We start from the raw sequence: 25,457 nt of genomic DNA, 5'->3' as shown, positions 1-25,457 counted from the left end.
CGGGAGAATCAGACCCTGGCTACTTTGTCCTACACCAGAATCCAACCCGACAGCGTCTGTCTCTGGCTCCACAGCCACCATGTCCACATAGACATCTGTCCACGCTGGGGCCATCAGTGTATCAAGTGCCGGACAGTAGAGGTACCTCCCCTCCAAGGTATGGGCCTCTTGCTGGTTCACCGACATGGGCAACAGCACCTCTGAAGTCCAGCCCATGGGCCAGCTGACAGTGGACTCTGTTGTCACTAGTACACTCACTCTGGGCGACACAGTCCTCGGGGTGATTGCCCACCTTTACACCCATCCCACCACGGGATCCAGGCCACGCACCAAGACTTCAGTGGCACCCGTGATGTCCTCCAAGGCCACCAAACGGCATGCACAGCTGTAAGCTGCTTCTCCAACAGGACGTGGAGGGCTCGCAGCCTTTCACACTGGACACCGACGTCCCAGAGTCTGTCTCAGCCATTTGTATTTCTGCCATAAGCCCCAGCTAAATCCCTCTCAGGTTACAGGCACATCTAAGCCCGGAGGTTGTGCAGGATCAATGACATGTAGCACCCGGGGTCTCTGGCCCCCGCCGGCTCCTGCCCACCTGGACGCTCTCGGCCCCTCCCAGTGCTGTAGGGCGAGTCTCGAACCTCTCCATTTTAGGGCAGTGCACATGTTGTCCACCCCTAAAGCTCACAGGCCAGGGCTCTGCTGGCCTCTGTCTATATTGTCTTCCAAGCTCGGCTTGATGGGCTGAATGAGGGAGCCTGGTCGCCTGGCTAGGCCCTGCTGGCTGCTGCCCGCCCAGGAGCCACGGCCACTGCTGCCCATTACCACTGAGGGCCTGAGGGGTTGATCCCCCTCCCCTCCTCCTCATCAGCCACGGGGAGGCCGAGAGGGGTTCTCAAGGCACGGAGGTCCCCCTCCAGCCACTGGGCTCTGGTCTCGAGGCCTCTTCCTTACCTTGCACCTGCCTCATCTTGACGGGCTCTCTGAAGCCACCCCCGTGTCTGCTCAGAGCAGGAAGGGACGTCCATCCCGCAGCCCAGCCCCGTGCGTGGGCTCCCCGTCCTCTCTCCATCCCCTTCTCCTGGCCATGGGCCGCTGCCCGGGCTCGGCCGCTCGGTCCACAGTCCACCAGGTCCTGCTCACCCCCAGGGCAGTAAGAAAACATCCCAGCCACTTGCCTCCCGAGGGGCCGCCCCGGGGTGGGAGCTCAGTGCTCCTAAAGGTTTCTCCCTGCTCCCAGGGAGCCCACCCGCCGCATCCCGACCTTCCTCGGGAATCCATGCCAACAGGGTGGAGAACCCGAGAGCCACAGGCTGCTGTTGCCAGGGGGAAGGCATCTCTCACCTGACGGCACAGGATCCTGCCGGCCACGCCTGTTGTCAGGCTGTGGCCCAGGCCAGGAGGAGGGTCCGGGCCCTGGAAGTTGAAAGGAGATGTGAGGCAGTTGGGACGGTAGACTGCTCTGTCTGGAGGTGACAGCAGCCCTGCCGTCACCTCCATCGGCCTTCTTTACGTGCAGGTCAGACAGAGAAGGTACGTCAGTGGGCGCATGTCACCAGCAGAGGCTCATGACCTCGAGTCCCTAGGCTGAACCAGGGTGTCTGTGACCTTGGCTACAAACTAAAAGCATAGCCCGTGGGAAGCCTCGGCGAGGAAGTCTGCCTGTGGCCATCGTGGGCCGACAGTGGGTCAGTGACGGGCCATCCCTCTGCTCATTGAGTGCTGGCCGGGGCCCAGGCACTGCGCCCTGTGGCCTCTAACTCTGCACCCCAGGAAGGGCCTCAGGGACAAAGCAAGCACACCCACCTCCTCAGGAGGGCAGGGAGAAGGGCAGGAGGACAGCCACATTCATTGAGCACCTCCTGTATACCTGAGGTCCTGGCAGGTGCTTTCCCGATGGGCTCCTTTTGTCCTCCCAGGAGTGAGGTGAGGACACTGTGGCCTGAGGTGGGGACACTAGCCTGTCTGCAGGTGAGACCAGGGAGCTCTGGGAAAGCTGGAGACAGGCTCAGGTGGCGGCAGGAAACGAGGATGCTGGTTCCACCCGATGCCACACCCTTGTCCACTCTGCCCTCCCCTGCCCCTTGCCCCTGCCTCAGAGAGAGGACAAAGGTGATTTTTTTTTTTGTATTGGAGACTGAACCCAGGAGTGCTCCTCCACTGAGCCACGTCCCCAGCCCTTTCTATTCTTTGACACAGGGTCTTGCTAAGTTGCTGAGGCCTTGAACTCCTGGTCCTCCTGCCTCAGCTGCTGGGATCACAGGTGTGGCCACCACGCGGGGCTAGCAGAGTCTTTCCATCAAATCCTCTGAAGTAAGTGCCAGCGTCTGTGGCACTGCAGGGGCAGGCCAGGCCGAGGCCGGGGGCGGGGGTGGCTGGGGCGGCACCTCCTCCTGGGGGGCCACAGCAGAAGAGGGAGAGGGCTGCTGGGGCGCCCTGGACCCAAGGTCAGGCCCCACCTCAGGCACCTCCCTGGGCCTCCGCTGTCCGCTGCAGATGGGGGCTGCGGGTGGGTGAGGAGGGAAGGGCAATGGGGAGGGCCAAAGCTAGGGGCCCTGGCAGAGGACCGAGCCGGTCTGGCAGGCAGCTGGTGGGTCTGGCAAGGGCCTGAGCCACCTTCCTGTCCTGGAGTTTAGGAAGTGGCTCTCCTTCAGGTCGGGTTGGGGCACTTGAAATGTCAATGACTCCAGTCCCCCCTGCAGGGATTGAGTTATTTCATCCTCGGGATCCTTGGGCATGTGTTACAGTTCCGTATCCCTCTAGGTGGAAATGCAGAGGCACAGGAAGGTTAAGACAGTGACCTGAGGTCACGCAGACAAGTGTCAGGACCGGGCTGGAAACCAGGCTACCCCTCACCGCCTCTGTACCAGGTGCTGAGCTAAGTGCTTCACCGTGTCAGCCGTTTACCTTGTGGACACCCTGGGCCTGCTCTTGCCTGTACACACACGAGAACTCCAAGGCCAAGAAGCAAGTGCTACCCAGTGAGGGTGGGCAGATCTGTCTGGCCCAGACACCTGAGCTTGGTTGGCCACAGCAGGAAGTTCGAGACCTCTGGGTCCCCTACACCAGATGTGCAGTCCCAGGCAGCTCTAAGAGTGACCCCTGGAGGTCCTGCCCAGAGGCCCCGATTATCCTGGCCACAACCGTCAGGCCCACTGAGCCTCTGGAACCCGGCTCTAGGGGCAAGGAGAAGGGTGGGGTGCCTCCCACCCCAGGGTAGAGGGGCCTCCACACCCAGCACAGGTGGACCCTGTCCCAGGAAGGCAGACCTCCTCGGGAGCCTCCTTGCGAGCTGCATCGAGCCCTGCAGGGAGTCTCCTGACAGCTCTCTGGTCAGAGAGGGTCTTTAGGATCCTGCACACCCCTCTCACCCATCAGGACCTTTCCAGGTGGGCTCCCAGTTTGCTGTGTGGCTTTAGGCCTGTGACTGCTCCTCTCTGAGTCTACTTCCTGGCTGAAAGCTATGGGCTCAGCCCCGCCTAGCCCTGCCTGTCACCAGCTCTCTTTGCTTCTGTCTGGCTCAGCTCCAGAGAGCGGCAGAGCAGGCTGTCACATGCTGAGTCACGTGACAGGTGGCGGCTGGGGGCTCCATCCTCCACAGAGAACGGGGAGGGGGTCCTCCGCAGCCCCTTATCCCTCCCCCACCCCAACGAGCTAAATCCTCCAGGGTGTCGGAGCCCACGTGGGCCAGAAGCCCTCTCCCGCCCGCCCAGGGAGGCAGGGGAGCCGGTGGGTGGGGCAGCCGTGAGCATCTCCCAGGTGCAAGGTCGGCCCAGAGGCCCTGGCCCCGGAGCCTCCAGGCAGACCCAGGGCACCAGCAGGGAGGGCACCGCAGCAGGCAGTGGCACAAAGCCGGTCCCTGCCCGCACACCTGGAACCCACGCGCCCGTCTGACCCAGCACCTGCTTGGCCCCACAGGTATGCCTGGGGTGGAGACAGTGGCAAGGCAGGTGGCAGGCCCCCGGGCACAGCTCTGTGCCTGAGGAGGAGTGGGAGCACGAGGTCCCCCAGGATGATAGGTGACACGGTGATGCGTAGCATCTGATCACTGTCGTCGGCAGTGGAGGGTGGTTTCGTCCCTGGGAGGCAGAGGGGACATCCGTGACGGTGAACACCTGCTTGACCCCTGCCCGTGGTCAAGTCCCCTCCCCTTTCTGGGCACTGCTTTCCTCATTGGTAAAACGTCAGGTTTGGGGGGTGACAGGTTCTGTGCAGGGGGTGCTGCTGGGGGTGGTGCTGGGGACACAGATAGGCAGAGGCTGAGGACAGCAGGCAGCAGACATTGTCCTGGGATTGTGCTCTGGCCGCCAGCCATCTCGGCTTTGCAGATGGGGACCCTGAGGCTCGGGGGGCTGGGGCAGGGCAGAGCCTCTCTTGCTGTAGGCCTCCGGGCCCCATCTCGCCCCTGATTCCCGGGTCCACTGCCCTGGGCTCTCCTCGGGCCGGGCCCCTTGGTCAGAATTGACAGGCTGTGTGGCCTGTGGCCTGGTGCTGCCCTCTCTGAGTCCTGGCTCCTTCTCCTGAGGTTCAGGGAAGGATCTAGAGGCCTCTGGAGGAAGTAGCGGCAAAATCTTGCTTTGCAGCCTCCAGCTGGCCCAGCGCCAAAGTCAGGCCGGAGGCCAAGGGTGCCCCGCCCGGGAGGCCGGCCTGTCTTGGACCTTTCATAAGGCAGGGGAGCCCCAGCCGACTGGGGACAGGCAGCAGGAAGGGCAGCTTGGCGGGGCCTCAGGTACTGTATCCCGGGCAGGCTGGGGCTGCACCCATCAGCCAGGGCCAGGACCCGGCTCAGCCACGGGGCTGCCGGCTGCCAGGCAGGCAGGCTGCTTGGGGACACACAGGCTCACTGTGTCCTCGGCTCCATGGCTGGCCAGGGGAGAAAGGGGAAGGAAGAGACAGGGTGGAGGGACCGGGAGGGGGAGAAGGAGGGCCCGGGAGAGGCCGGAGCGCTGGGCCCAGCCGCCAGCAGCCAACCTCCATCTGTGGGAGTGGGTCACCAGGCCTCCTCCTCCTGGGTACCGGACGCCCTGTGAGGCCAAGGGACCCCACCCTGAGCCCAGCTGCCCCAAGAGGGAACACACTCCATGACCCCGGAGGGGGCAAGAGTCTACTCAGGTGACAGCCACCTCCTGGGCATGCCGTGCCATTTCACAGACAGCAAAAGTGAGACTCAGAGGTCAAGAGACTCGCCCTAGGTCCCCTGGCAAATAAGCAGAGCTGCTGGGAGTTGGGAGCCAGGTCGCTGGACCCCCCAGGCCATGCCACGGGCCGAGAGGCGAGCGGCTTAGGGACAGCACTGGCCCAGAAGGTATGAGGCCCTGGGTTGGATCCCAGCACAACAGAACCCAACAACAAAAAGCCCGAAGGCCTGGGTAGGGACAGGGCCTGCAGCCGGAGGAGCATCCAGCCACCAGGCTGCGGACGGGCAGGGCAGGACCCGACGCCGGCACAGCTAGGGGCTCCGTGAGGGGAGGAGCCAGCACCGAGCCACCCCACTCCTCTGGCTGACGGCGCCACACCAGGGCAGGCACACCTGTGCCCGCCAGCCAGAGCCTGTGATTATTTTTAGAGGGATCCCCAGGTCATCCGCCTGGAGGGAAGTGGCCGGACCTTCCCAGCCCCAGGGGACACAGGCCAGTGTTCTTTTCACCCTCAAATGCTGTAGGAAGCCCTGCCCAGCCCCCTTCACAGAGACCTCCAGGCCTGCAGCCCCTGGACCTCCCTGGCCCGGCCCGCGGAGGCAGGAAGGGACTTGGGCCGGCCGGGCGCAGTGGGCACTGGCGGGACTGAGGGCAGGTGAGAGAACAGCACGGGCAGAGCGCCACTCCCGTCCTCACAGGGCGCCTCGCTGACAGGCAAGTGCCTGCCTGGGCCCAAGTCCCCTCCCCAGGACTCTGGCTGCCCCCTCGAAGGGCACTGGAACTGTGCTGAGCCAGGGGTGGACCTGGGTTTCCAGCCTAAGAACGTGGGTGGCCTTGGGGGAGCCCGCGCCTGCTGTGTCCTGGTCTCCATTACTTTCGATGGGGTCACTAACGGCCCCCCAGCTGCTGGCAAGTTTCAGCGAGTCAGGACAGACAGCCAGACAGACTCGGTGTGAGATGGACCTGAGATGGACCCACGAAGGGGGACCGCGCTCCCGGCCCAGCCCAGTGACTGCCGCAGGAATCTCCTGTGTCCACAGTGGCTGCTCGGCTCCTCTGAGGGGTCACAGCCCAGGGTCCCTGATCCTGGGCAGAGGATGGCCTGGCTCCTCTGCTTGCTGGGTCCTGCCCAGCTCCCCACCCTCGGGGCCACTTGCTGGGGGCCTCAGCCCAGAGAGACCAGCCACAGGGGCACGGGCAGGTCAGGGCCGTAGCCTGCTGCCCATGCCAGCCAGCCTCACTGTTGCTAGGAGCAGCTGCTGGAATGTTCCACTGGACCCCTGTCCCCACCGAGCTCCTGCCCACGTCCCCTGTGGGTGCTGCGAGCTTCACATTTTTGTGGGCGCTGAGAGGCTCTGATGAAAGGCAGGGGGCGGAGCGCTTGTCCCCACGCCCTCGGCGGGGGTGAGAAGGTGACGGGAGGGGAGTCAATATTTGTAGACCTCTTAGTGAAACAGCCAGGTGACCCTGTGTCCTGAGCTCAGGGCACAACGGCCAGCGCTTTAGGCCACGTCCTGCCACGTGACGCAGAGGAGCCAGGGCTAGCTTCGCCCCTGTGCTTTGGACAAGGAGACGGAGGCAGGGAGGGCGAAGGCCTGCCCAGGCCTCCCAGCTTACGAGGCCCAGCCAGGAGCCCAGCTCCGGAGGCCGGCAGGCACCTACGAGCTGGCACATGCTGCTCTATGTCCAGCAGGTGAGGAGGCTGGGCACGGAGACCCAAAGGATGGGTCAAGTAGGCCAACAGGGGCTGCTGTCCAGGCCCTTGGGAGGAAGCAGACAGGCAGGGGAGGAGACTGGGGGATGGACAGAGAGTCGCTGGACATTTATCTCACAGCACCACCCAGAACAGTGGGAGCACAGGCAAGGGGCAGCTACGGGGGTGGGTGGGGAGAAGTCAGGGCTGGCTGCCTGGAGGAGGCATCAGCTGAGACCCGAGGGAGGCAGGCACCAGGCTGAGGAGTGGGTGGTCACAGCACTCATCAGGCGAGCCTCAAGGGAACAGGTGGGGCCCAGGGGGACGTGGGTCCCTGCCCTGGCTGGTGACAGCATGGAGCCATGAGTGTCCCTCGCCCCATGTCACCTCCTTCTATAAGCACTGCAGACTGGATTGGAGGGGGCAGCAGGGCCTTCCCCCTTGTGCCAGGGCAACTGAGGTGCAGGGAGAGGGGGCCACTGCCCAGGTCACCCAGGCCTTGAGCTGCCACACCCATCCTGGCTCCCAGGCTGGGACAGGGAGGACAGGGATCTCTGTGTCCAGCACATTCCAAGAGGTGGCCGTGGTGGCCGATGGCAAACTGTCCCTCCATTCACTGTACTCCTGTCCACTCGGCCAGGCCAGGTGATGGCCAGCCTCCCTCCAGGAGGGCTCCCAAGCAGGGTGGGACCATGACTCAGGGCCACCCTATGTGGCAGGAAGTAGGGTGACCTCAGCCTGCCTGCCCAGGTCTGGGGGCCGGGGAGCAGCTGTCCCCAAGCCACACTGTCTCCCGTGACACCCCGCGCTCCCCTGGCAAAGGGAGTGGTTACCAGGCCATGGCAGGGCAGGGACTTGAAGGCAGCAGCTGGCCCGTGGGGTAACTGAGGGGCAGCCGCAGGTCGCCCCTGGAGGTGGAGCACCCAGTTCTCGCTGCCCTGTCCAGCAGGATGGACCCCGTCGAGGACACGCTGCGGCGGCTGCGGGAGGCCTTCGGCTCGGGGCGGACTCGGCCGGCAGAGTTCCGGGCGGCGCAGCTCCAGGGCCTGGGCCGCTTCCTGCAGGACAACCGGCAGCTGCTGCTGGACGCGCTGGCCCAGGACCTGCACAAGGTGGCCGGGTGGGGGAGAGGGTGCCCTGCAGGGAGGGGTCAGGCAGCACAGCTGGGACAGAGGGACTAAGAGCCACCAGAGCCCAGCTCCTGACCGGGCCAGGACCTGCCTCCTGCCTTCACCCAGCCCCGGGTCCTCGGCTCAGTCTGCAGCTACTGTGTGCTGGTGAGGCTCTGGGCACCCGAACAGGGCCAAGGCCCCCAGTGCACAGAGCTGACCCTCTGGTGGGGGACAATACAACAGGACAGAGGTGGCACAGTGGGCTGAGTGATGATGAGTGTCATGGGGACACCCCAGAGAAAGGGCGGAGGGTCCAGGAGCAGGTGCTGGTTTATACATGGAGGGGCAGGGAAGGTGTCTCTGAGAGGGGGGCATTAGAGCAGAGACACAGAGGAGAGGGAAAGAAAGAGCCCCTGGACATTGGGGGTGGCCACCTGTGTAGCACAAGCAAAGGCCCTGAGGCAGGAGGACTTGGTGTATTTGAGGAGCTACAAAGAGACCAGTGTGGCTGGAGGGAGTGGGAGAGAGAGATGTGGAAGGTGAGGCCCGGGAGGTGGGACCCAGTGGGTAGGGCCTGGTCAGCCCCGGAGGACTTTGGCCTCACTCTGGGTACAGCGGGCATCACAGGCTCTGTGTGAACACGGGAGGCCCTCAGGCTCAGACCCTCCCAATCCTGCAGCAGCCACCGTGGAGGCCCCAGAAACAGGCACCTGGCAAGGCCCCACCCCTTGACCGCACTCCTGCCCCAGGACAGCTGTCCAGCAGGCTGCCCCAGAACCCTTTTCTGGGCAGGACGTCCCCAGCTATCTCCTCCCCCAGCCTGTTGGGCTCCCTGGGGAGCGAGTCTCCTGCCACCCGAGACTTGACCTGACCGACCGGGCTATCTGGTCCCTTTGCCACTTCAGCTCCGACTCCTGGAGCCCAGGAAACTCAACCTGGCCCCTCCCCCGGCCGTCCCCACCCCAGCAGGCAGTGTCTCCCAGAGCTGCGTCCTCCCACGCACCCAGCGGCTCTTGGAGGTGCGTCACTCCCAGTTACCCCTAGAGAAGGCTCGGGAGGGACATGTTCTTGCCCGAAGACACAGCCAGGGCCCAAGCCCGCTCCCGGTGGCCCACTCTCCAGAGTCACGGAGCTCAGCAGACCCAGGCTGTCCGGGTCCCGGCAGCGTGACCAGCTGTGGACACGTGTGGCTGAAGGCTCGCCGCAGCCCGGCGGCCACGAGGGGGCATGAGGGGGCACGAGCGGGCACGGCCTTGTCCTCTGAGGCCGTCCCCTCCTCCTGGGCCCAGTGCTGGCCCTGGCCTTGCTGCAATCTAGCTGAGTGACCCCGAGTGGAGGATTCCTGCCTCTGGTCCTGACCACCCGGCACCCTGTGTCCCATCACCTCTGCTCTGACACAGGGAGCTTGTCCTGTAGTCGCTCTGGCCACGGCCTCCAGTAGCTGGCAGTGTCTCCACTGGCCGTGTCTCTCCTGGGGGTGGGGACAGGGCACACCAGCTGGCAGAGATCAGGACAATGTCTCGCCCACTGAGCCCCATCCCAGCCCTGTTTTGTATTTTACTTAGAGACAGCGGCTTACTGAGCTGCTTAGCGCCTCGCCGTTGCTGAGGCTGGCTTTGAACTTGAGATCCTCCTGTCTCAGCCTCCCGAGCTACTGGAATGACAGGCGTGGCCACCGCACCCAGCTCTATTGATTTTTGTCTCCTCCCTCCTGCCCTAGAAACCTGACAGTGGTCCCTGTCCCTGGGCTGTGGGAACAGAGAGCATTTGCCAGGGAGGGGGCTGTGCCCTGCGCTGTACAGATGGATGTCCACCCTGCAGACAGCTGTACGCGGCCTGTTAGGTCCAAGTCGGATCCCGCCCCCTCTGCTCAGCGGCATCTCCTGTCACCTGGCCATCACCTCCGCCATGCAGGGCCCTGCCCCGCCTGGGACCCCTGTCCGGAACGTGCCACCCCTAGGCATGCAGGCCCCACCCTCCTTGTCTTCAGGTCACTGCTCAAATGGCTCCTCATCCCGGAGATCTGTACTGACCACTGTATAAACAGCACACCTCGAGCACACTCTCACACCCACCCCTGCACACGTCAAGACTTAACACAGCCATTGATGATCTCATGGTCACAGTCACTGTCCCCTACATGGGACCCCCAGGGTGGTTGCCCATCTGTTTTGGTCACTGCTCCAACTTGGCACAGGAACAGGTTCGTGCCAAGGAACGTGCGCCTGTTCCCGGTAAGGGCACGGAGTGTGGAGTGAACCCAGAGGTGTCACAGCAGCAGATTCTGTGCCGTCCCCCATCCAGCCACCCACTGACCCCCAGCCCACCTCGACCTTGGCTTTCCCGCAGTCCAACTTTGAGGCGGAGGTGTCTGAGATCGCCATCAGCCAGAGCGAGGTCGACCTGGCCCTCAGGAACCTGCAGACGTGGATGAAGGACGAGAAGGTGTCCAAGAACCTGGTGAGAGGCCCGGGGGTCGGGGCGGGCAGGCGGGCTTCAGGGAATACTTGCTCCCATGGGGTGGCCTCTCTGGGCACCTCACCGTTCACCCCCACCCAGGCCACACAGCTGGACTCAGCCTTCATCCGCAAGGAGCCCTTCGGCCTGGTGCTCATCATCGCGCCCTGGAACTACCCGCTGAACCTGACGCTGGTGCCCCTGGTGGGGGCCATCGCTGCAGGTGAGAGCAGAGCCTCCGCCTTCCTACAGCCCCCCCAGGTCTCAGGGCCCCCAGGGGCCAGACCAGGTGCTTCCACCTGGCCCACTGTCCAGGGCTGTGTGGCCTCAGATGTGTCTTGTCCCCTCAGCCAGAGTCTCCATCTGACAGTGGGCGGGGCCAGCACCTGCCTGCAGGGCTGTGGGCTGGGCGTCTACCTCCCCGCCTCCTCCTCTCCTGCCCGGCAGGGAACTGTGTGGTCCTGAAGCCCTCCGAGATCAGCAAGAGCGTTGAGAAGGTCCTGGCCGAGGTGCTGCCCCGATACCTAGACCAGGTGAGAGGGACAGGCAGCCCCTGGCGTCAGAGACCCAAGTCCCAACCTCAGTGCCACCTCTTCCAAGTTGTGTGACCTGGGCTAAGTGCCCCCCACCAACTTCCCTCTGTGCAGCAGCCAGGGCACCTGTCCCTGGGAGTCCCAGCTCTGTCTCCGGCTGCCCAGCCCGGCCCCACCCCCTCAACCCCATACCTGTTGGGCCCAGTCCCCTGGGGGACCCCAACCTACCCAGCCTCCTAGAGCCTTGGCAACTCTGGGTCAGGCCAGGGGGCTGGGGGTGGGCAGGACATGTCCCACCCCACCCCCACCCCCCGGCGCTGAAGCTGGGACCCCCACCTGTGGCGCAGAGCTGCTTGGCTGTGGCCCTGGGCGGGCCCGCGGAGACCGCGCGGCTGCTGGAGCACAGGTTCGACTACATCTTCTTCACAGGTGAGGAGGGGAGGCCCTGGGGGATCCCATCCCTGACTCCAAGAGCAGGCGACGGCCACTGATGACCCAGCCCCGAATGGGCAAGCTCTGGGTGGGTGCACAGGGGCTGACCTCAACCAGGCTGGGAGCAGGACCTGGTCCCTCAGCACCACTCAAAATGGCATCGAGTCCCCTGTGTGGGTCCACAACCCACCTCTGCCAACCAGTCTCCTGAATCAAGCCTCTGGCCTTGCTAGCTCCAGCTGTGCCAGGCCTTCCACCCCAGGGACAGTGGCCCTACTGCAGGCTAGACAGGTGAGGCCCGGGTCCAGGTGACCAAGGGCCTTGCCCAGGTTCACTCTGCCCTGGCCAGGACAGGATGTGCACCCAAGCCCTTGGTGAGAGTTGACCCCCGGGTTCCCCTGCCGTCACACTAGTCCCCACACCTCCTGGCTTCATCACCAGGATGGGACTTCTGGAGGAGACACAAGGACAGAGGCAGGGGGCGGCACTCCCAGGGCTGAGCTCACCTCTGACCTCAGAGGAGAGGAAGTGGAGACACAGCCTTGCCCTTCTCCCCTGTGGACCCAGCGTCAAGCTCAGGAAAAGCGATGCCTGTCCCACCTGGCCACAGGGAGGCTAATGGAGCAAGAGGGTCTGGTGGCAGCTCCTGTGGTCCCCATGCAAGGGAGGAGCCGCCCCTCCACCCACACCCTGCAGCTCTGGCGGGTGAGACCCCAGAGGCTGTTCTAGGCGTGGTCCTCAAGGTGGCCTGCACAGAGGCTGCAGTCAGCGGGGACCTCTGCTGCACCCCAAGCTCTCCAGGCCTGTTTTCTCATCTGCAAAGCTGTAGTCATCTCTAAGTCACAGGTCCGTCCTGAGGGCGAAGGAAGGGCAGACGAAGTCCTTCCCAGACTTGGCCCTGGAGCTCCATTCTCTCCTGCTGCCCTGGTCAGTGAGGTTTGCTGAGCCCACTGACCAAGTGCCAGACACCACGTGGGCCTCGGGGTGCAGAGGGGCTGGAAGGACAAGACCTTTGGAGTTCTGCGTTAAGGGGAGAGAAGAGAGTAAGGGCCGAGAGGTGTGGAGCTGCAGGCCAGGCCAGTGCGGGAGGCTCCAGGGGTGACAGGTGGCATCTGAGCAAAGGCAGGAGATGAGCAGGAGCCACAGGCCTGGTGAGGTGCCCTCTAGATCCAGGAACTCAGGAAGGGAGTTGGGGACAGAGAGGGGACAGGCAGGCTGAGAGCTGGTAAGAGGCCACCAAGGATCTAGAGGAGAAGGGAGAACTGGGAGGGGAACAGCTGGCATTGTAGGAAGAGTGGCCCACAGGATGGGCTGGAGACGGGGCCAATTGCAGCCGGGCTGCAGCTCGGCCGCCTCCCCAGAACATCTGCATTGCTGGGGCTGGTCTGGGCAGAGACGAGCAGGGCCCTGGCCTGCAGGGTGGCGAAGTGATAAGGAGGCCAGCCCCAGGCCACGGCTATCCGCATAATCAGAGTGATGGAGAGGCTACTCTGGTTTCTTCCCATGCCCAGGGAGCCCCCGTGTGGGCAAGATCGTCATGGCCGCCGCTGCCAAGCACCTGACACCCGTCACCCTGGAGCTGGGAGGCAAGAACCCGTGCTACGTGGACGACGACTGTGACCCCCAGACCGTGGCCAACCGCGTCACCTGGTTCCGGTACTTCAACGCCGGCCAGACCTGCGTGGCCCCGGATTACGTCCTGTGCAGCCCCGAGACCCGCGAGCGCCTGCTGCCTGCCCTGCAGAACGCCATCACCCGTTTCTATGGCGACGACCCCCAGAGCTCCCCCAACCTGGGCCGCATCATCAGCCAGAAGCATTTCAAGCGGCTCCAGGGACTGCTGGGCTGTGGCCGGGTGGCCATCGGTGGCCAGAGCGACGAGAGCGAGCTCTACATCGGTGAGTCCCCTCTCCCCTGCCGCAGCCCCCTGGGCCGAGGGCCTTCCTCGCTGCAGGGGCCTCGCCTGAAAGCCAGCCCCGCTCCCTGCTGGCCAGGCCTGGGTCCCCGGCCCGGTGCCTGGTTCCAGAACACGAAGGCCCCACGTCACCACGGCCCGGAGCCTGTCTCCTCACCCCAAACTCTGATCCACTGAGCCGGACCCCAGTTCCAGGGTCCAGAGGGTGGTGTAAACTTCCGTCCTGCCGTCTGTCGTGCCATCTGCAGTTCCGAGAGGCCAGGACCCAGGTCCTCAGAGCCTGGAGAGCTGGGAGGTCAGGCCAGGGGGTCCCCGGCCTGCATCCTGGGTCCCGGCCCTGCCGAATCCCCTCCCCTGGGGTGTCCCTGCTGTGGCCCTGGGCTGACTGTCGCCGTGCCCGCCCGCAGCGCCCACTGTGCTGGTGGACGTGCAGGAGACGGAGCCCGTGATGCAGGAGGAGATCTTTGGGCCCATCCTGCCCCTGGTGACCGTGAGGAGCCTGGATGAAGCCATAGATTTCATCAACCGGCGGGAGAAGCCCCTGGCCCTGTACGCCTTCTCCAACAGCTCCCAGGTGCGGCCCGGCAGGATGGGGGAATGGCGGCAGCAGAAGGGACACAGCCTTTGTGGGGCAGTCACACAGGACTTCAGGGCTGGTGGCTCTTGGCTTTGTTCCTGCTCTTCTTCCCAGGAGTATGTCCCTGGGGTCTTCTCCAGGGTCCAGAGTCCCCGAGTCAATTTTCCCCATACACCTCCGCCTGGTGGCCACCTTGCCTAGCTCTGGAGGCACACACGAGGGGGCCACCTGGGGTGTGGATAGGACAAGCACATGTAGTACCCAGAATATGCTGATTAGGCCCACGGAGCAGCCTGAGAGTCCCCAGGGCACAGGGGTGGTGTCCCCAGCCTAAGGACACAGCAACAGTTCCCACCACCCTCCCACACCCCTCATGAGATTCTCCTCCTGTCTGAACAATGGTTTTTTAAGTTCACTTTTTATTTGGAAATAACTTTGGACTTACAGAAGAGCTTCAGAGACAGTAGAGTTCTCGCGTACCCCATCCCGGTTCCCCTGCCTAAGGGCCCTGTTGTGGGTCGGAATAAGAAACTGCCATGGTTCATCTCCATGAACTACACTCGGGCTTCCTGGGGACTTCACCAGTTTCCATGAAGGTCCTTTCTCCTCCAGGAGCTAACGATGCACTAGCTAAGCCTCTCAGCTCAATGCCAGCAGCTTTATTTGTCCCCAGCCTCAGGGTGCCTGGTTTTTCCCAGGACTTCATTAGGGGTGCTGGGCTGTGGGGAGCAAGGCTGTGCTGGGTGTGCCGAGACCTCAGCTGGCCAGCAGGGCAAACCTCCGCTCCTGGGTGAGGCTGCACCTGCCGGGGCCCCACCATGAACTGGAGCCAGGCTCCGAGTCTGGCCCTTGGGCCACGGAGGCAGTGTGGGGGGCGCTCTGTGCGCGGTGTTAGATCATCTGCATGTTATTTGTGTCTTCGATGATTTCTGTAGAAGGGATATGTTTATTTGATTCTTTGGGCTACAGGCTGTGTCACAGGCTTGGAGGCCCCTGTGTCCTATGACATGGCCAAACTTTGGTCACCTTGCACCTTCCTGACCCAACTCTAGAACCAGCCATTCCTCCAAGGACCCTGTTTATCAGGATCCTTGACCTTTAGGAAACCGGACCTGGCATCAGGGTCATCTGGCCCTCCACCTCCCTGACCGCCAGCACTGGTCCACCTGGCTGTTTGCTGTTAAGGCTGGTCACGAGGGCCACAAGGATTGGAGCTACATACAGTGAAGTGACCACACAGCAACTATTTAAAGTCGGCTCGTTTTCCCCATTTCCTTCTTCAGATAAACCCAGACTGAAAAGGAAGGTCTTCATTAAGTCAGCCAGGAACAGATGGAACCGCAGGGTCAGGTCCTCGTGTGTCCCCGTGCTCACTCCACATGGCCCCTCCCCATGAGACTGAGCAGGCACACCAGGTCCCTCCTGGGACACCTCCCTGACTACGTGGCACCGCACCACTGCCATGACACTTTACCCGTCCCCAGGTGACACTGTCTCCTGCCTTCCCCTTGGGCTTGAGAGCCTGTGTCCCAGCACGCTGCACAGGCCACGCGCAAGCAAGCACTCAGGAAACACGTCAGCGGCTCTGTGAGGGGTGGTGTGCCTGTCCTACCTTCGGCAGATGCCACGGCCCTGGACCCTCTGCAGCAAGGCTGGAGCCGCCAGGTTCAGCCTCGAACACTCCGCTCTCTCCCAGGTGGTCCAGCGGGTGCTGGCCCAGACGAGCAGCGGGGGCTTCTGCGGGAATGACGGCTTCATGCACATGACCCTGGCCAGCCTGCCTTTCGGAGGAGTGGGTAGGTGCCCGCGGAGCCCTGCCCTCTTGCCATTCCCGAGTGTGTGGCAGCAGTGTTACCTGACAAATTTCTTGCCACAAACTGCTTGAGCCCAACCTCACATGGAAGGCGACATGGAGGCCCCCTGCACTGACCATCCTGCTCTCCTCCCCGGTTTGGAGTGGAAACTTCCAGACCTGCCTGCACTTAACGCACATGGGTGGGCCCACAGGTGCACAGCCGTGGCCACCGTCTGTTGTGCTACAACTTGCCTTTCTCCCAACAGCATGGCTTGGGGTCTACTGTCTGTCCACGGGCACAGCCCCAGGGGCTCCACGCTCCGTGCCTGGCTGCCTGTGCTCCTTCACCCTCCTGCAGCCCACAGGCCAGCCCTGGCATCTGTCGCCAGCCCCCTGCCCTCAGCTCCATCACAGCTGCAAAGCCCTGGCCTCCAGATTGGGAAAACCTCAAGGCTGGCCCCGGAAAGCCCGTCAGCCTGTGTGACCTGGGCAGCCACTTCCCCTCTCCGGCCCACTTCCTCAGTGAAAGGGTAGAGCCGGAGGAGGCAGTCAAGGTCCTGCCACAGTAAGCTCCAGAATGAGCAGCAGCAAGGCCTGGAGAGTTGTACCTCAGTACTGCCTGGACCCTTCCTGGAGGGTGGCTAGGGCCACCGCAGCACACAGCAGGCTGAGGCAACGCCACCTGGCAGTGCAGGCCACACTGGGGTGGGCACACTGAGACCCTGGCTCTGGATTCCCCCTTCCTCCAACCTGGAGCCTCTGCTCCTACTGAGGTCACTGCCAGTCCCACTCCTCATCCTACTTTCTCTGCCCCTGGAGGAGTGGGGGTTGGCCTGCAGGCATATCTGATCCAGCTGCGACCCTGAGGCCCCAGATCAAGCCAGGCCTGACTCCCAGCATCCTGAGGCCAGACCAGGGGTCCCACTCCAGCCTCCTCCCCCAGCTTCCTGCCTGCTGCTTCAGCCACTGAGCTTGGCCCTAATAGGCCTCTGGCCCCCAGGGTTCTGTTACCGCACACCAGTGCTCCTCCTGCCCACCTTCCCTCTTCACCTGGTGAGTGCCCTATCCCTCGGCCCACTCACTCCAGGATGCCCCAGCTCCACCCAGGCCGTGGCCCTGACTTCCCTCGCCTGGTCCTTGTCTGCCTCCCTTCCTAGACACTGATGCAAACCAACAACACAGAGCTTACCACGTTCGCAGCTCTGAGCACTTGCTTGGTTCTTTTTTTTTCCTTTTTTGGTACCTGGGATTGAACTCAGGGGCACCTGACCACTGAGCCACATCCCCAGCCCTATTTATATTTATATATATAGATATAGATAGATAGATATAGATAGATATATATTAATACCTTTGTTTTATTTATTTTTATGTGGTGCTGAGGACTGAACCCAGGGCCTCACACGTACTAGGCAAGTGCTCTACTGCTGAGCCACAATCCCAGCCCCCTCTATTTACTTATTTATTTATTTAATTAGAGGCAGGGTCTCACTGAGTTGCTTAACACCTCGATTGATTTTTTTTAAATTATCTTTATTTCGTTTATTTGTTTTTATGTGGTGCTAAGGATTGAACCCAGTGCCTCACATGTGTGAGGCATGCACTCTGCCACTGAGCCACAACCCCAGCCCTAGCTGAGGCTGGCTTTGAACTCGCAATTCTCCTGTCTCAACCTCCTGAGCCACTGGGATTACAGGTGTGCGCCACCACGACTGACTGGCTTCTTCCTTAGTTTTTGCCACAACCCTTGAGGTGGTTCCATAGTCCCAGAGGATGAACCTGAGTTAAAGTCGCCTGCCCAAGGTGACACACAGCTATTCATGGTAGAGCTGAGCGTTAACCCTGGGCAGTGTGGCTATAAAATAGGCACCCTTGAGCACTGTGTGCCTAGCTTGCCCCAATACCTGGTGTCCCCAGCACTTACTGTCCTGGTGGTAGTGCAAGGCTTGGGGCTCAACCCTGATCAGCCCACTTAACAGATGGGGAAACTAAGGCTCAGAGGATCAGAGCCCAGGTCTGCCTGATATCCCCACAGCGGGCCACTGAGGGCCTGACCTGTGCTCTATGCCACTCTACAGGTGCCAGCGGGATGGGTAGGTACCACGGCAAGTTCTCCTTTGACACCTTCTCCCACCATCGTGCCTGCCTGCTCCGAAGCCCGGGTATGGAGAAGATCAACGACCTCCGCTACCCTCCCTACTCACCACGCAATCTGAGGGTGCTATTGGTGGCCATGGAGGAGCGCAGATGCAGCTGCACACTGCTCTGAGCCCGCAGGTGCTGGGGCACCAGCCTTCCTCCCCTCATGAAGCAGCCAGAGATGTGGGCTAGGGCACAAGGAGACGCCCAGGTGACAGAGCAGCTTGCTCAGCCTCACCCTCCGGGGGATTTCCTTTTCTGACCCTTAGCTGCCCCATAATGAGGACAGGCTGAGGATGGGAGCACAGGAACAGTGCAGAGACCTGCCCCTACCCCCCATGTCATCCATCATGTCCCGGAAGAAGAGAGCAAACGTGGCACCTCTGAGCCACTTGCCTTCCTGCAGAGGGTGCAGCAGAGAAGCCCTGGCATGGGGTCCAGGCCACAGCATGGAAGCTGTGTGAGCAGGTCATCACTGTCTTCTGTGAGCCTCAGTGTCCCCACCTGCAGTGCTGGTGGAGATGATTAATTGACACCTCTGAAGATTGTTACAAAGATTAAATCCCGAGGCTGACCATGAGCTCCGGGTGTCCTTTTATTCTTGGGGTGCAGGGCCAGAGTGGGTGAGGGACAGGGGGCTGCCTCCCTCCAGGCAGGGCTGAGATTCCTGCAGCAGCACTGCCCTTTGCTTCAGCAGCCTCTCAGAAGCTCTGCCTGCCTCCCGGTGAGCATGTCCAACCCTAACTCCTCACCATCCTGCTCATCCTTGGGGCTCCATTCACTCATCTGCCACCAGGGCCAAAACCCTGTGACTCCTGCTTGACGCCCTATCTCCTCCCCCAGGTCACAGCTTTGAACACGTCCTGGTGAACCTGTAACACCCCGGGATTGCTCCAACTCATACACAAATCACAACACCAGGGCCGGGCCTCGAGCAGGACACTATCACCTTACTTCTCCCTCTGGCCTAGCTCCTCTCCCCACGCTACACACCAATCTTCCAAAATTAGGCAGGACCATGCCACCACTCGGCCAAGACCCCTCATTGGCAACCTGTGGCTGACAAGTCCCTCATCTGCTTCAGTCCCCAGGAGGCTCTTGTTCTGCTCCTCTCTCCCAGGACTGCAGTCACCAGGCTGCCAACCTCGGACACGCGCTGGACAAGCTTTCTCTGTCCTTCCGGGCTTGCCCCACCCTAATGTCAGCTCAGGCACCGCCTCCTCCAGGAAGCCTTCCCTGTCCACCATCCCAACACACACGCAGACTGACCCAGGGGCGACTCAGTGCCCGTAGCCCCCAGGGTCCCTCTACCGCGGAGCGCACAGGACGAAGCAGACGATGAGAGGCGGGTCCCGAGGCCCACCGGTCCAGGTGCAGGCCGCACGCCGCTCCTCGGCGGCCTGACACGTCCCCGCCTCGCTTCCCCATCTGAGAATAGTAACGTTTCTCCAGACTGAGCTCTGAGAACTAGATGAAGTCGCACGAGTCCAGCGTCTGCGCCCGGGGTCGCCGCCGCGGTTACAGCGGCGTCACCTAGCCCTCCGGCTCCCCCGCCTATAGCACTCCCGCACCTCTCCCTAAGCCACGCCCCGGACGTCCCGCCTCCAGCACTCGGAGGTCCTTGGGTATTGGTCTTTCCGAACCAAGATGGCGGCGCCCTTCCCAACTTCACACGCCTGCTTTCGCGCAGCCAATCAGAGGAAAGATGCTTCTAGATCCCGCCTCCTTCGGCAGAACCACCGGCCAATAAGGGCACAGCACGGAGGTCACCGCGGAAAAGGCAAAACCAGCCGACCCAATGGCTATGTCCCAGGGATAGGCTCCGCCTCTCGCTGACCAGCCCGCTCGGCTGGGGAAGGAGAGGCAGCGCTTCGAGGTGGGTGCCCGGGGCTCGGCCGTGAAGGCCAGGCTGGGCAGCGCAGCGTCGGGGGCGAGTGTGGTGTCCCCGTCAGTCCCGCAAACTCTGTGCTCACGCTCCGTCTAGGCCCCTTAGGACCCGTGGCCTCTGCGTCCTTCACGTGTCGCGGGCCGACCGCGAAGCTGGCATTCTCGCGGCGCATGCGCTGCCTGGCCGGGTCTTCCTGCGTCCTTGGGGTCAGAGGTCATGGGGAAGGTCGGAGAAGGTGGTGGGTTGGGTGCCTGGGACTGTAGCCATTGGTCAAAAGAGTGGGCCCGCTAGAGGTCATAGGCCTGGAGGGTCCCTTTTGGGCTCTGGCGAAGTGCCAGGCTCTGGACTCACCCTTTGGGGTGTATGAGTCCCAATATATAAATCTCATGACCCCCCTAATTTGCAGGTTAGAAGTCTGAGGCCAGGTGGCGTCACCTACCTTAGGTCACTCAGTATGCTGGGGGACAGTTCTAGAAGGGCCTGGGAGCGGGGAGCTGGGAGAGGGTTTCCAGCGGGAGGCGGCTTCCAGCCCTGAAGCTCCCCTGTTGTGGGACTGGGGGAGTCACTTCACAAGGACAAGTTGACAGTTCCTGAGTGTCCTCACGTAGAACCTGGGGCAGAGTTAACTTGTAGTGCAAGCTGGTGGTGGTTGGCCTTGTTATTTTGTGAGGACAAATCAGGGCCGGGAGAGATGTAGAAGGAACTTAGGACCCATAGAATTCCCAGAGCTTTAGCCCAGCTGAGCTGCATCAGGTTGGAGGGCTGGAAGACCATGTGCCTGGGAACAAGATGGCCATCGTGGGAATGGAGTGTGAGGGCATAGGATGGCACCACTGGCCCTGGGGCAAGTGCCAGGGGTCCTGGAAGGTCAGTTTTCAATCTTGCACTTTCCTTCCATTTTATGCCCTCAGATGCGCTGCCTGACCATGCCTACGCTGCTGCGGGCCCTGGCCCAGGCTGCGCGCACAGGTAGGACCAAGGGAGCCTTCCCTGGGGGTGGGAAAGCCCCTTCTGTCCTAAGATCACAGCACATCATCACCCCTCCCTTGTAGGACATCCCAGTGGACGGAGCCTTCACAGCAGCACAGTGGCAGCAACCTACAGTGAGTAGTGGGGTGGCCTCCAGCCTAGGCTTCCTGATGGAGGCGCAGCCTGCCAGAGGCCAGGGAGGACACCATTCTGGTCCTGGCTGTGCCTGGGCCCTTCCTGAGCTTCAGTTTCCCTTCTAAAAACGAGGATGACGCTGGGCGTGGTAGTGCACACCTGTAATCCCAGCAATCCTAGGAGGCTGAGGCAGGAGGATCACAAGTTCGAGCGAAGCCAGCCTGGGCAACTTAGTGAGACCCTGTTTCAAAATAAAAATAAAAATGGTTGGGGTGTAACTCAGTGGTAATCCCCAGTACCGAAAAAAAAAAAAAAAAAAACAGCAACAAAGGATGATGATAGAGATGGGCTGAGATTCTTGGGAGCAGACCTGCTCGGTCAGGGTGGGGGAGAGTGGTGGCAGTGCTCCTCTGAGTGGGGCCTGCGGTGTGAGTCATGGGTGCCTGTTCCTCTGCATCAGGATTGCTCGTGAAGGTGGGGGCCAAGCCTCTCAACCACTTGTGCTCCTCTTTAAAGCCTTGCTTGAGGGTTCTTGTGGGCTCAAGGGTCACCTAGGCACAGGGAGGAGTGAGTAAGGCCTGCCTAGGTCCAGGCTGACCTCCCAGGTCCTTGCGGAAGCTAGGGAAAGGGTGGGGAATGACCAGGCCCTGGGAGCCCAACTGGTACGCCTAGGAGTGAGGCCAGGCCTCATCTCCCTGTGCTGGACTCCTGAACCTCCTGTCATGGCCCATGCCTGCCACCCCGCAGAGTATGTGAACCTGCAGGAGCCCGAGATGGACATGAAGTCAATAACCGACCGGGCAGCGAGGACCCTGATGTGGACTGAGCTCTTCCGAGGTGGGTCCTGGTGGGGTGAGGACAGAACGGGCAAGGCTGTGCTGGGGAGGAAGACGGCCCACACACATGCCTGTGCTGCCCACAGGCCTGGGCATGACCCTGAGCTACATGTTCCGGGAGCCAGCCACCATCAACTACCCATTTGAGAAGGGCCCGCTGAGCCCGCGCTTCCGCGGGGAGCACGCGCTGCGCCGCTACCCATCTGGGGAGGAGCGCTGCATCGCCTGCAAGCTCTGTGAAGCCGTCTGCCCTGCCCAGGTGAGCCCAGCCCCTGCCCCTGGAAGGAGGACAGGCAACCTGATGGACAGTCCCTTTCCTGCCTGACCCTGCACCCCCTCCCCACGAGTGGGTCTGATGGCCTTGTTGCCTGAGTGTCGTGGGCAGCAGCGTGGCAGCAGAGGCCAGCCTTCAGCCTGTGTGGCTGGGCGGCATGTGTGGTGCTTGACTCGGTCGGTCGGCAGTGTGAGGCTTGGGCCTAGGATCGTTGGGGTGGCGCCTGAGGTGTCCGCTTTTCCCCAGATGTAGCATCAGCTCCAGGAGCTCTGTGTGTGCCTACCCTGGGCTGGACCCACAGACAGAGGCCCCGTCCCTGGTGGCCGGCCCTTGCAGCTCTGGCTTTGGGTGGTGGAGGATTCCCTAGAGGAGGGGCTCTTGGGATGGAAACAGAGATGCAGACGCTTCAGACCCTGGTGTGCCCAGCAGGAGCCCCGCAGACTGTCCTCACTTGGTCCACACAGCGGTCACCTTCCAGTATCTGTGGCTCAGGGTGGCTCCTGGCCACATCCTAGCTGGTCTCTCCTGGACCACTCCCAGGTCCTCCAGGCTGAGAGCTGTGGCTTTGATGCTTCTCCTCCACCCACTGCCTGGGAGCACACAGGAGTGTCCTCATGCAGCAACCGTGGCTACAGCCCACGCCTATCATCCAGAGACTTGGGAAGCTGAGGCAGGAGGACAGCAAGTTCAAGACCAACCTCAGCAGTTTAGAGAGAGACTGTCTCAAAAAGCAGAAAAGGGCTTAGGATGTGTCTCGGTGACAAGTGCCCCTTGGTTCAGTCCCCAGTGCAGTCATGGCTTCTGGGTAGTGAGTGCTGGTCACAGACAGGCATGCACTGAGCTCACGCCTTCCATCATCTCATTTAATCGTTAGTAATGCAAGCAGATAGAGGTTATGTGTCCATTTTTACAGGCATAGAAAGAAGAGGCTACAGCTAAAGGTCCCACTGTGAGTAGGGAGTGCAGCTCTCCTGGAGGTCGGCAGGAGGGTCTGAGCATCCTTGAGGGTCCTCCTGCTGGGGAGGCCCTAGGCCGCCTTTCTTTCTCCCTGCTGGCACACACGTGGTGCACAGAAACCCCTCAGACTCGCTATCCTCAGCTTTATTATCCGTCAGCTGAGGATTAGAGACCTAAGGCAGAGAGCTGCTCAGCACACAGCAGGTAGTCACTGGGCACTTTCTACAGGGCCAGGCCCTGTAGGGCTAATCTGCAGTGAAAGGGGAGGTCCAGCCTGGCCCTGGGGGGCATTCTGAGGCAGGAGATAAGGCAGTTAATTAACAAAGAGCAAGATGTTTCTGAGGCAGGTGCTGAGAGAAACAGAAGCTGGTGTGGCAGGTGTGAGGGCTGCCTCTTAGGAGGGGTGGCAAGGGGCAGAGGCATCTGCGCAGACACCAAGGGTAGGAACAAGCCCCACATGGGTTGGACCTGGGGCCAGGACATGGCTGGCAGTGTGACGGTGACCAGTGGCCACTCCCCCCAGGCCATCACCATCGAGGCTGAGCCCAGGGCTGATGGCAGCCGCCGGACCACCCGCTACGACATCGACATGACCAAGTGCATCTACTGCGGCTTTTGCCAGGAGGCCTGCCCTGTGGACGCCATTGTTGAGGTAAGTGGGCCCCAGGTGGGAGCAGCTGGGCAGAGGTCCTGGGAGGGGTCTGACCTGGCTGGACTTCTGCCCCACCACAGGGTCCAAACTTCGAGTTCTCCACGGAGACCCACGAGGAGCTGCTGTACAACAAGGAGAAGCTGCTCAACAATGGGGACAAGTGGGAGGCTGAGATCGCCGCCAACATCCAGGCCGACTACCTCTACCGGTGACGCGCCCGCCCGCCCAGCTCAGCCCCCCAGCTCAGCCCCAGGCCCCGCTGCCCAATAAAAGAGCCTGCTCTCCCTAGCTGCCTCCTGTCGTGCATCCAGTGTCCAGGGTGGAACTGTCCCCTGCCAGCCCAAGGTCTCTGGATTCCTCCAGCCAGGTGAGGGCCTGGTCCACCAGCTTCATTCTTCCTGTGGGTTCCATCAGCCCAAGGGTTGGCCCAGCCTTCCTGTATGGTTCCATGGGCCCATCAGACCCTCTTCCTGGTCACCAGAGGCCACAACCTCCTTGATACCTACATACCTTCCCCAAGGTGAGCAATGCCAAAGGTCACCTTGGCCCTGCTGCCCCCACAATTGGTGTTCTTGGGAGTAGGGGGAAGCCTGCTCTGAGGTGACAGTCACGAGCAGATGACAAGGCCCTGTTGCCTCTGAGCTGGCCTTTCCTCCAAACACATCCCCTTTTCTCCCCAAGTTCCCCAAACAGACTGCTGGCTTCACAACTTCCCAGTTTGCAGTCCCACTAAGGCAGGGTAGCTCCTGAGCTATACACAGGCCCAGTGCCAATGTACTAGCCAAAGCAGCCCCTTGAACTTGGTGCTAAGCATTGTAGGGAGGCGCTTACGAGGTGAAGTGACTATCCAGGTCACTTAGCACATATCCAGTGACTTACTCGGGTCTAAGAGGCCTTGAGTCCCCTCCCCCATCAATTGCAAAAATGTTTTTTGCAAAATGCTGATCTCCGAAGATGTATCTTGGAAAGCAAGGAGGTGTTTATGGACCATGGTGTGGGAAATGCCCAACTGCGCCGTCTCCTCGCTGGACTTCGGGGCGTTGAGAAGACCTGCTGCTGGTTTCTGTTCTCGGGCTCAGGGGTCACTCCAGTTGAACTGGGCTGACTGGGCTGCGCAAAATAACCACACAAGAGACACAAAGAACCTTTTTCTTTGGGGTCGCTGTGATGGCTCCTCTGACCTTAAGGGTCCACAGGAAGAGAGAGAGTGAGAAGATATTCAAATGAGGCAAGGGGTCAGGTTTCAGGGGGCTTGTCCACTGTGAACAGGTTGACTTAACACCTGGGTAGGCCACACCCAAGCACACAGTAAGAGAAGGGGACACACACAAGGCACTTCCAGGGATGATTCTATCCTAAACGGGGCAAGGGGTTATATCACAAAGGGACAGGTGAGCGTAGCTTCACCCATGGGGCTTTAGCAAGACACACCCATGCAGGGGACACCGACCCTCGAACCCAAGAAGGGTGGGGAAAGCTCTGCCACATTTCTGTGACTGAGCGCCTCAGCACCCAGCCGGGGAGTGTGACTCAGTCACATGTAAGGTTGGTCTCCCACAACCTATAGCACTGAAGCCCAGCCCCCAGTCCATTCTCAGGAGTCCTTTTGCTCACATCCCCTACTAACACCTGGCCTAGTTCCCAGGCTGGCTTTTGTCATCTCCTGATACAGAAGTGACTCAGGCTCTGCTTGGGCCCCACCAACAGCCAAGAATTTGGGGCAGGCCACTTCTATTTAGTTTCCCAGCCACCATTAGCCCTTGAATTAGACCTAGGGCAGCTGCATCAGCAGGTAACCAGGTTCTCACTGATCTGAGGTATGTTCTGGCCTCAGGAGTATATCCATAACATGGTTTTGTGACCATGGTAGAGTTCTGGTTTCCTCTGTGCTCCCAAGGATTGACCTGGGCCCTTGGCACTGAGGTTGGTTGTAGTGAAGGCCCTTCTTATCCCAC

At 61.5% G+C, this 25,457-nt stretch overlaps 2 protein-coding genes across 8 annotated transcripts; both read left to right on the top strand.

Moving 5' to 3' along the window:
* Positions 1–4,599: 4,599 nt before the first annotated feature.
* Positions 4,600–18,371, top strand: Aldh3b1 (aldehyde dehydrogenase 3 family member B1). 3 transcript variants are annotated; one of them, XM_046445025.2, is made up of 10 exons: positions 4,600–4,729; positions 7,781–7,943; positions 10,293–10,403; positions 10,503–10,623; positions 10,848–10,933; positions 11,281–11,362; positions 12,877–13,263; positions 13,688–13,854; positions 15,554–15,653; positions 17,731–18,371. In XM_046445025.2, the coding sequence occupies exons 2-10, from the start codon at positions 7,782–7,784 to the stop codon at positions 17,919–17,921; spliced, it is 1,407 nt and encodes a 468-aa protein (XP_046300981.1). In that variant the 5' UTR covers positions 4,600–4,729; position 7,781; the 3' UTR covers positions 17,922–18,371. The 3 variants fall into 3 exon arrangements, with proteins under 3 accessions (XP_046300981.1, XP_046300980.1, XP_046300983.1); XM_046445024.2 differs by having other exon boundaries at positions 4,678–4,729; positions 7,778–7,943; XM_046445027.2 differs by lacking the exons at positions 4,600–4,729; positions 7,781–7,943; positions 10,293–10,403; positions 10,503–10,623; positions 11,281–11,362.
* A 1,196-nt stretch (positions 18,372–19,567) lies between these two features.
* Ndufs8 (NADH:ubiquinone oxidoreductase core subunit S8) lies at positions 19,568–23,790 on the top strand. 5 transcript variants are annotated; one of them, XM_046445031.2, is made up of 7 exons: positions 19,568–19,667; positions 20,591–20,648; positions 20,732–20,782; positions 21,531–21,620; positions 21,706–21,878; positions 23,374–23,502; positions 23,583–23,790. In XM_046445031.2, exons 2-7 carry the CDS (start codon positions 20,591–20,593, stop codon positions 23,712–23,714), a joined length of 633 nt encoding a protein of 210 aa, XP_046300987.1. In that variant the 5' UTR covers positions 19,568–19,667; the 3' UTR covers positions 23,715–23,790. The 5 variants fall into 5 exon arrangements, with proteins under 5 accessions (XP_046300987.1, XP_046300984.1, XP_046300986.1 ...); XM_046445028.2 differs by lacking the exon at positions 19,568–19,667 and adding an exon at positions 19,702–19,885; XM_046445030.2 differs by lacking the exon at positions 19,568–19,667 and adding an exon at positions 19,703–19,904.
* The last annotated feature ends 1,667 nt before the right edge of the window (positions 23,791–25,457 follow it).

The sequence above is a fragment of the Marmota monax genome, unplaced genomic scaffold (assembly GCF_021218885.2).
Source record: "Marmota monax isolate L192 unplaced genomic scaffold, Marmota_monax_Labrador192_F-V1.1 WCK01_AAM20220418_F8-fsc00038, whole genome shotgun sequence".
NCBI classification, from domain to species: Eukaryota; Metazoa; Chordata; class Mammalia; order Rodentia; family Sciuridae; genus Marmota; species Marmota monax.
This window is presented reverse-complemented; position numbering and strand designations above follow the sequence as displayed.

Coding starts and splice junctions, on each gene's coding strand:
- Aldh3b1 (XM_046445025.2), top strand. CDS start 7,782: ATGGACCCCGTCGAGGACACGCTGCGGCGGCTGCGGGAGGCCTTCGGC. Junction 10,404..10,502: donor AGAAGGTGTCCAAGAACCTG/GTGAGAGGCCCG, acceptor ACCCCCACCCAG/GCCACACAGCTGGACTCAGC. Junction 10,624..10,847: donor GGTGGGGGCCATCGCTGCAG/GTGAGAGCAGAG, acceptor CCTGCCCGGCAG/GGAACTGTGTGGTCCTGAAG.
- Ndufs8 (XM_046445028.2), top strand. CDS start 19,850: ATGCGCTGCCTGGCCGGGTCTTCCTGCGTCCTTGGG. Junction 20,783..21,530: donor CACAGTGGCAGCAACCTACA/GTGAGTAGTGGG, acceptor GCCACCCCGCAG/AGTATGTGAACCTGCAGGAG. Junction 21,879..23,373: donor AAGCCGTCTGCCCTGCCCAG/GTGAGCCCAGCC, acceptor CACTCCCCCCAG/GCCATCACCATCGAGGCTGA.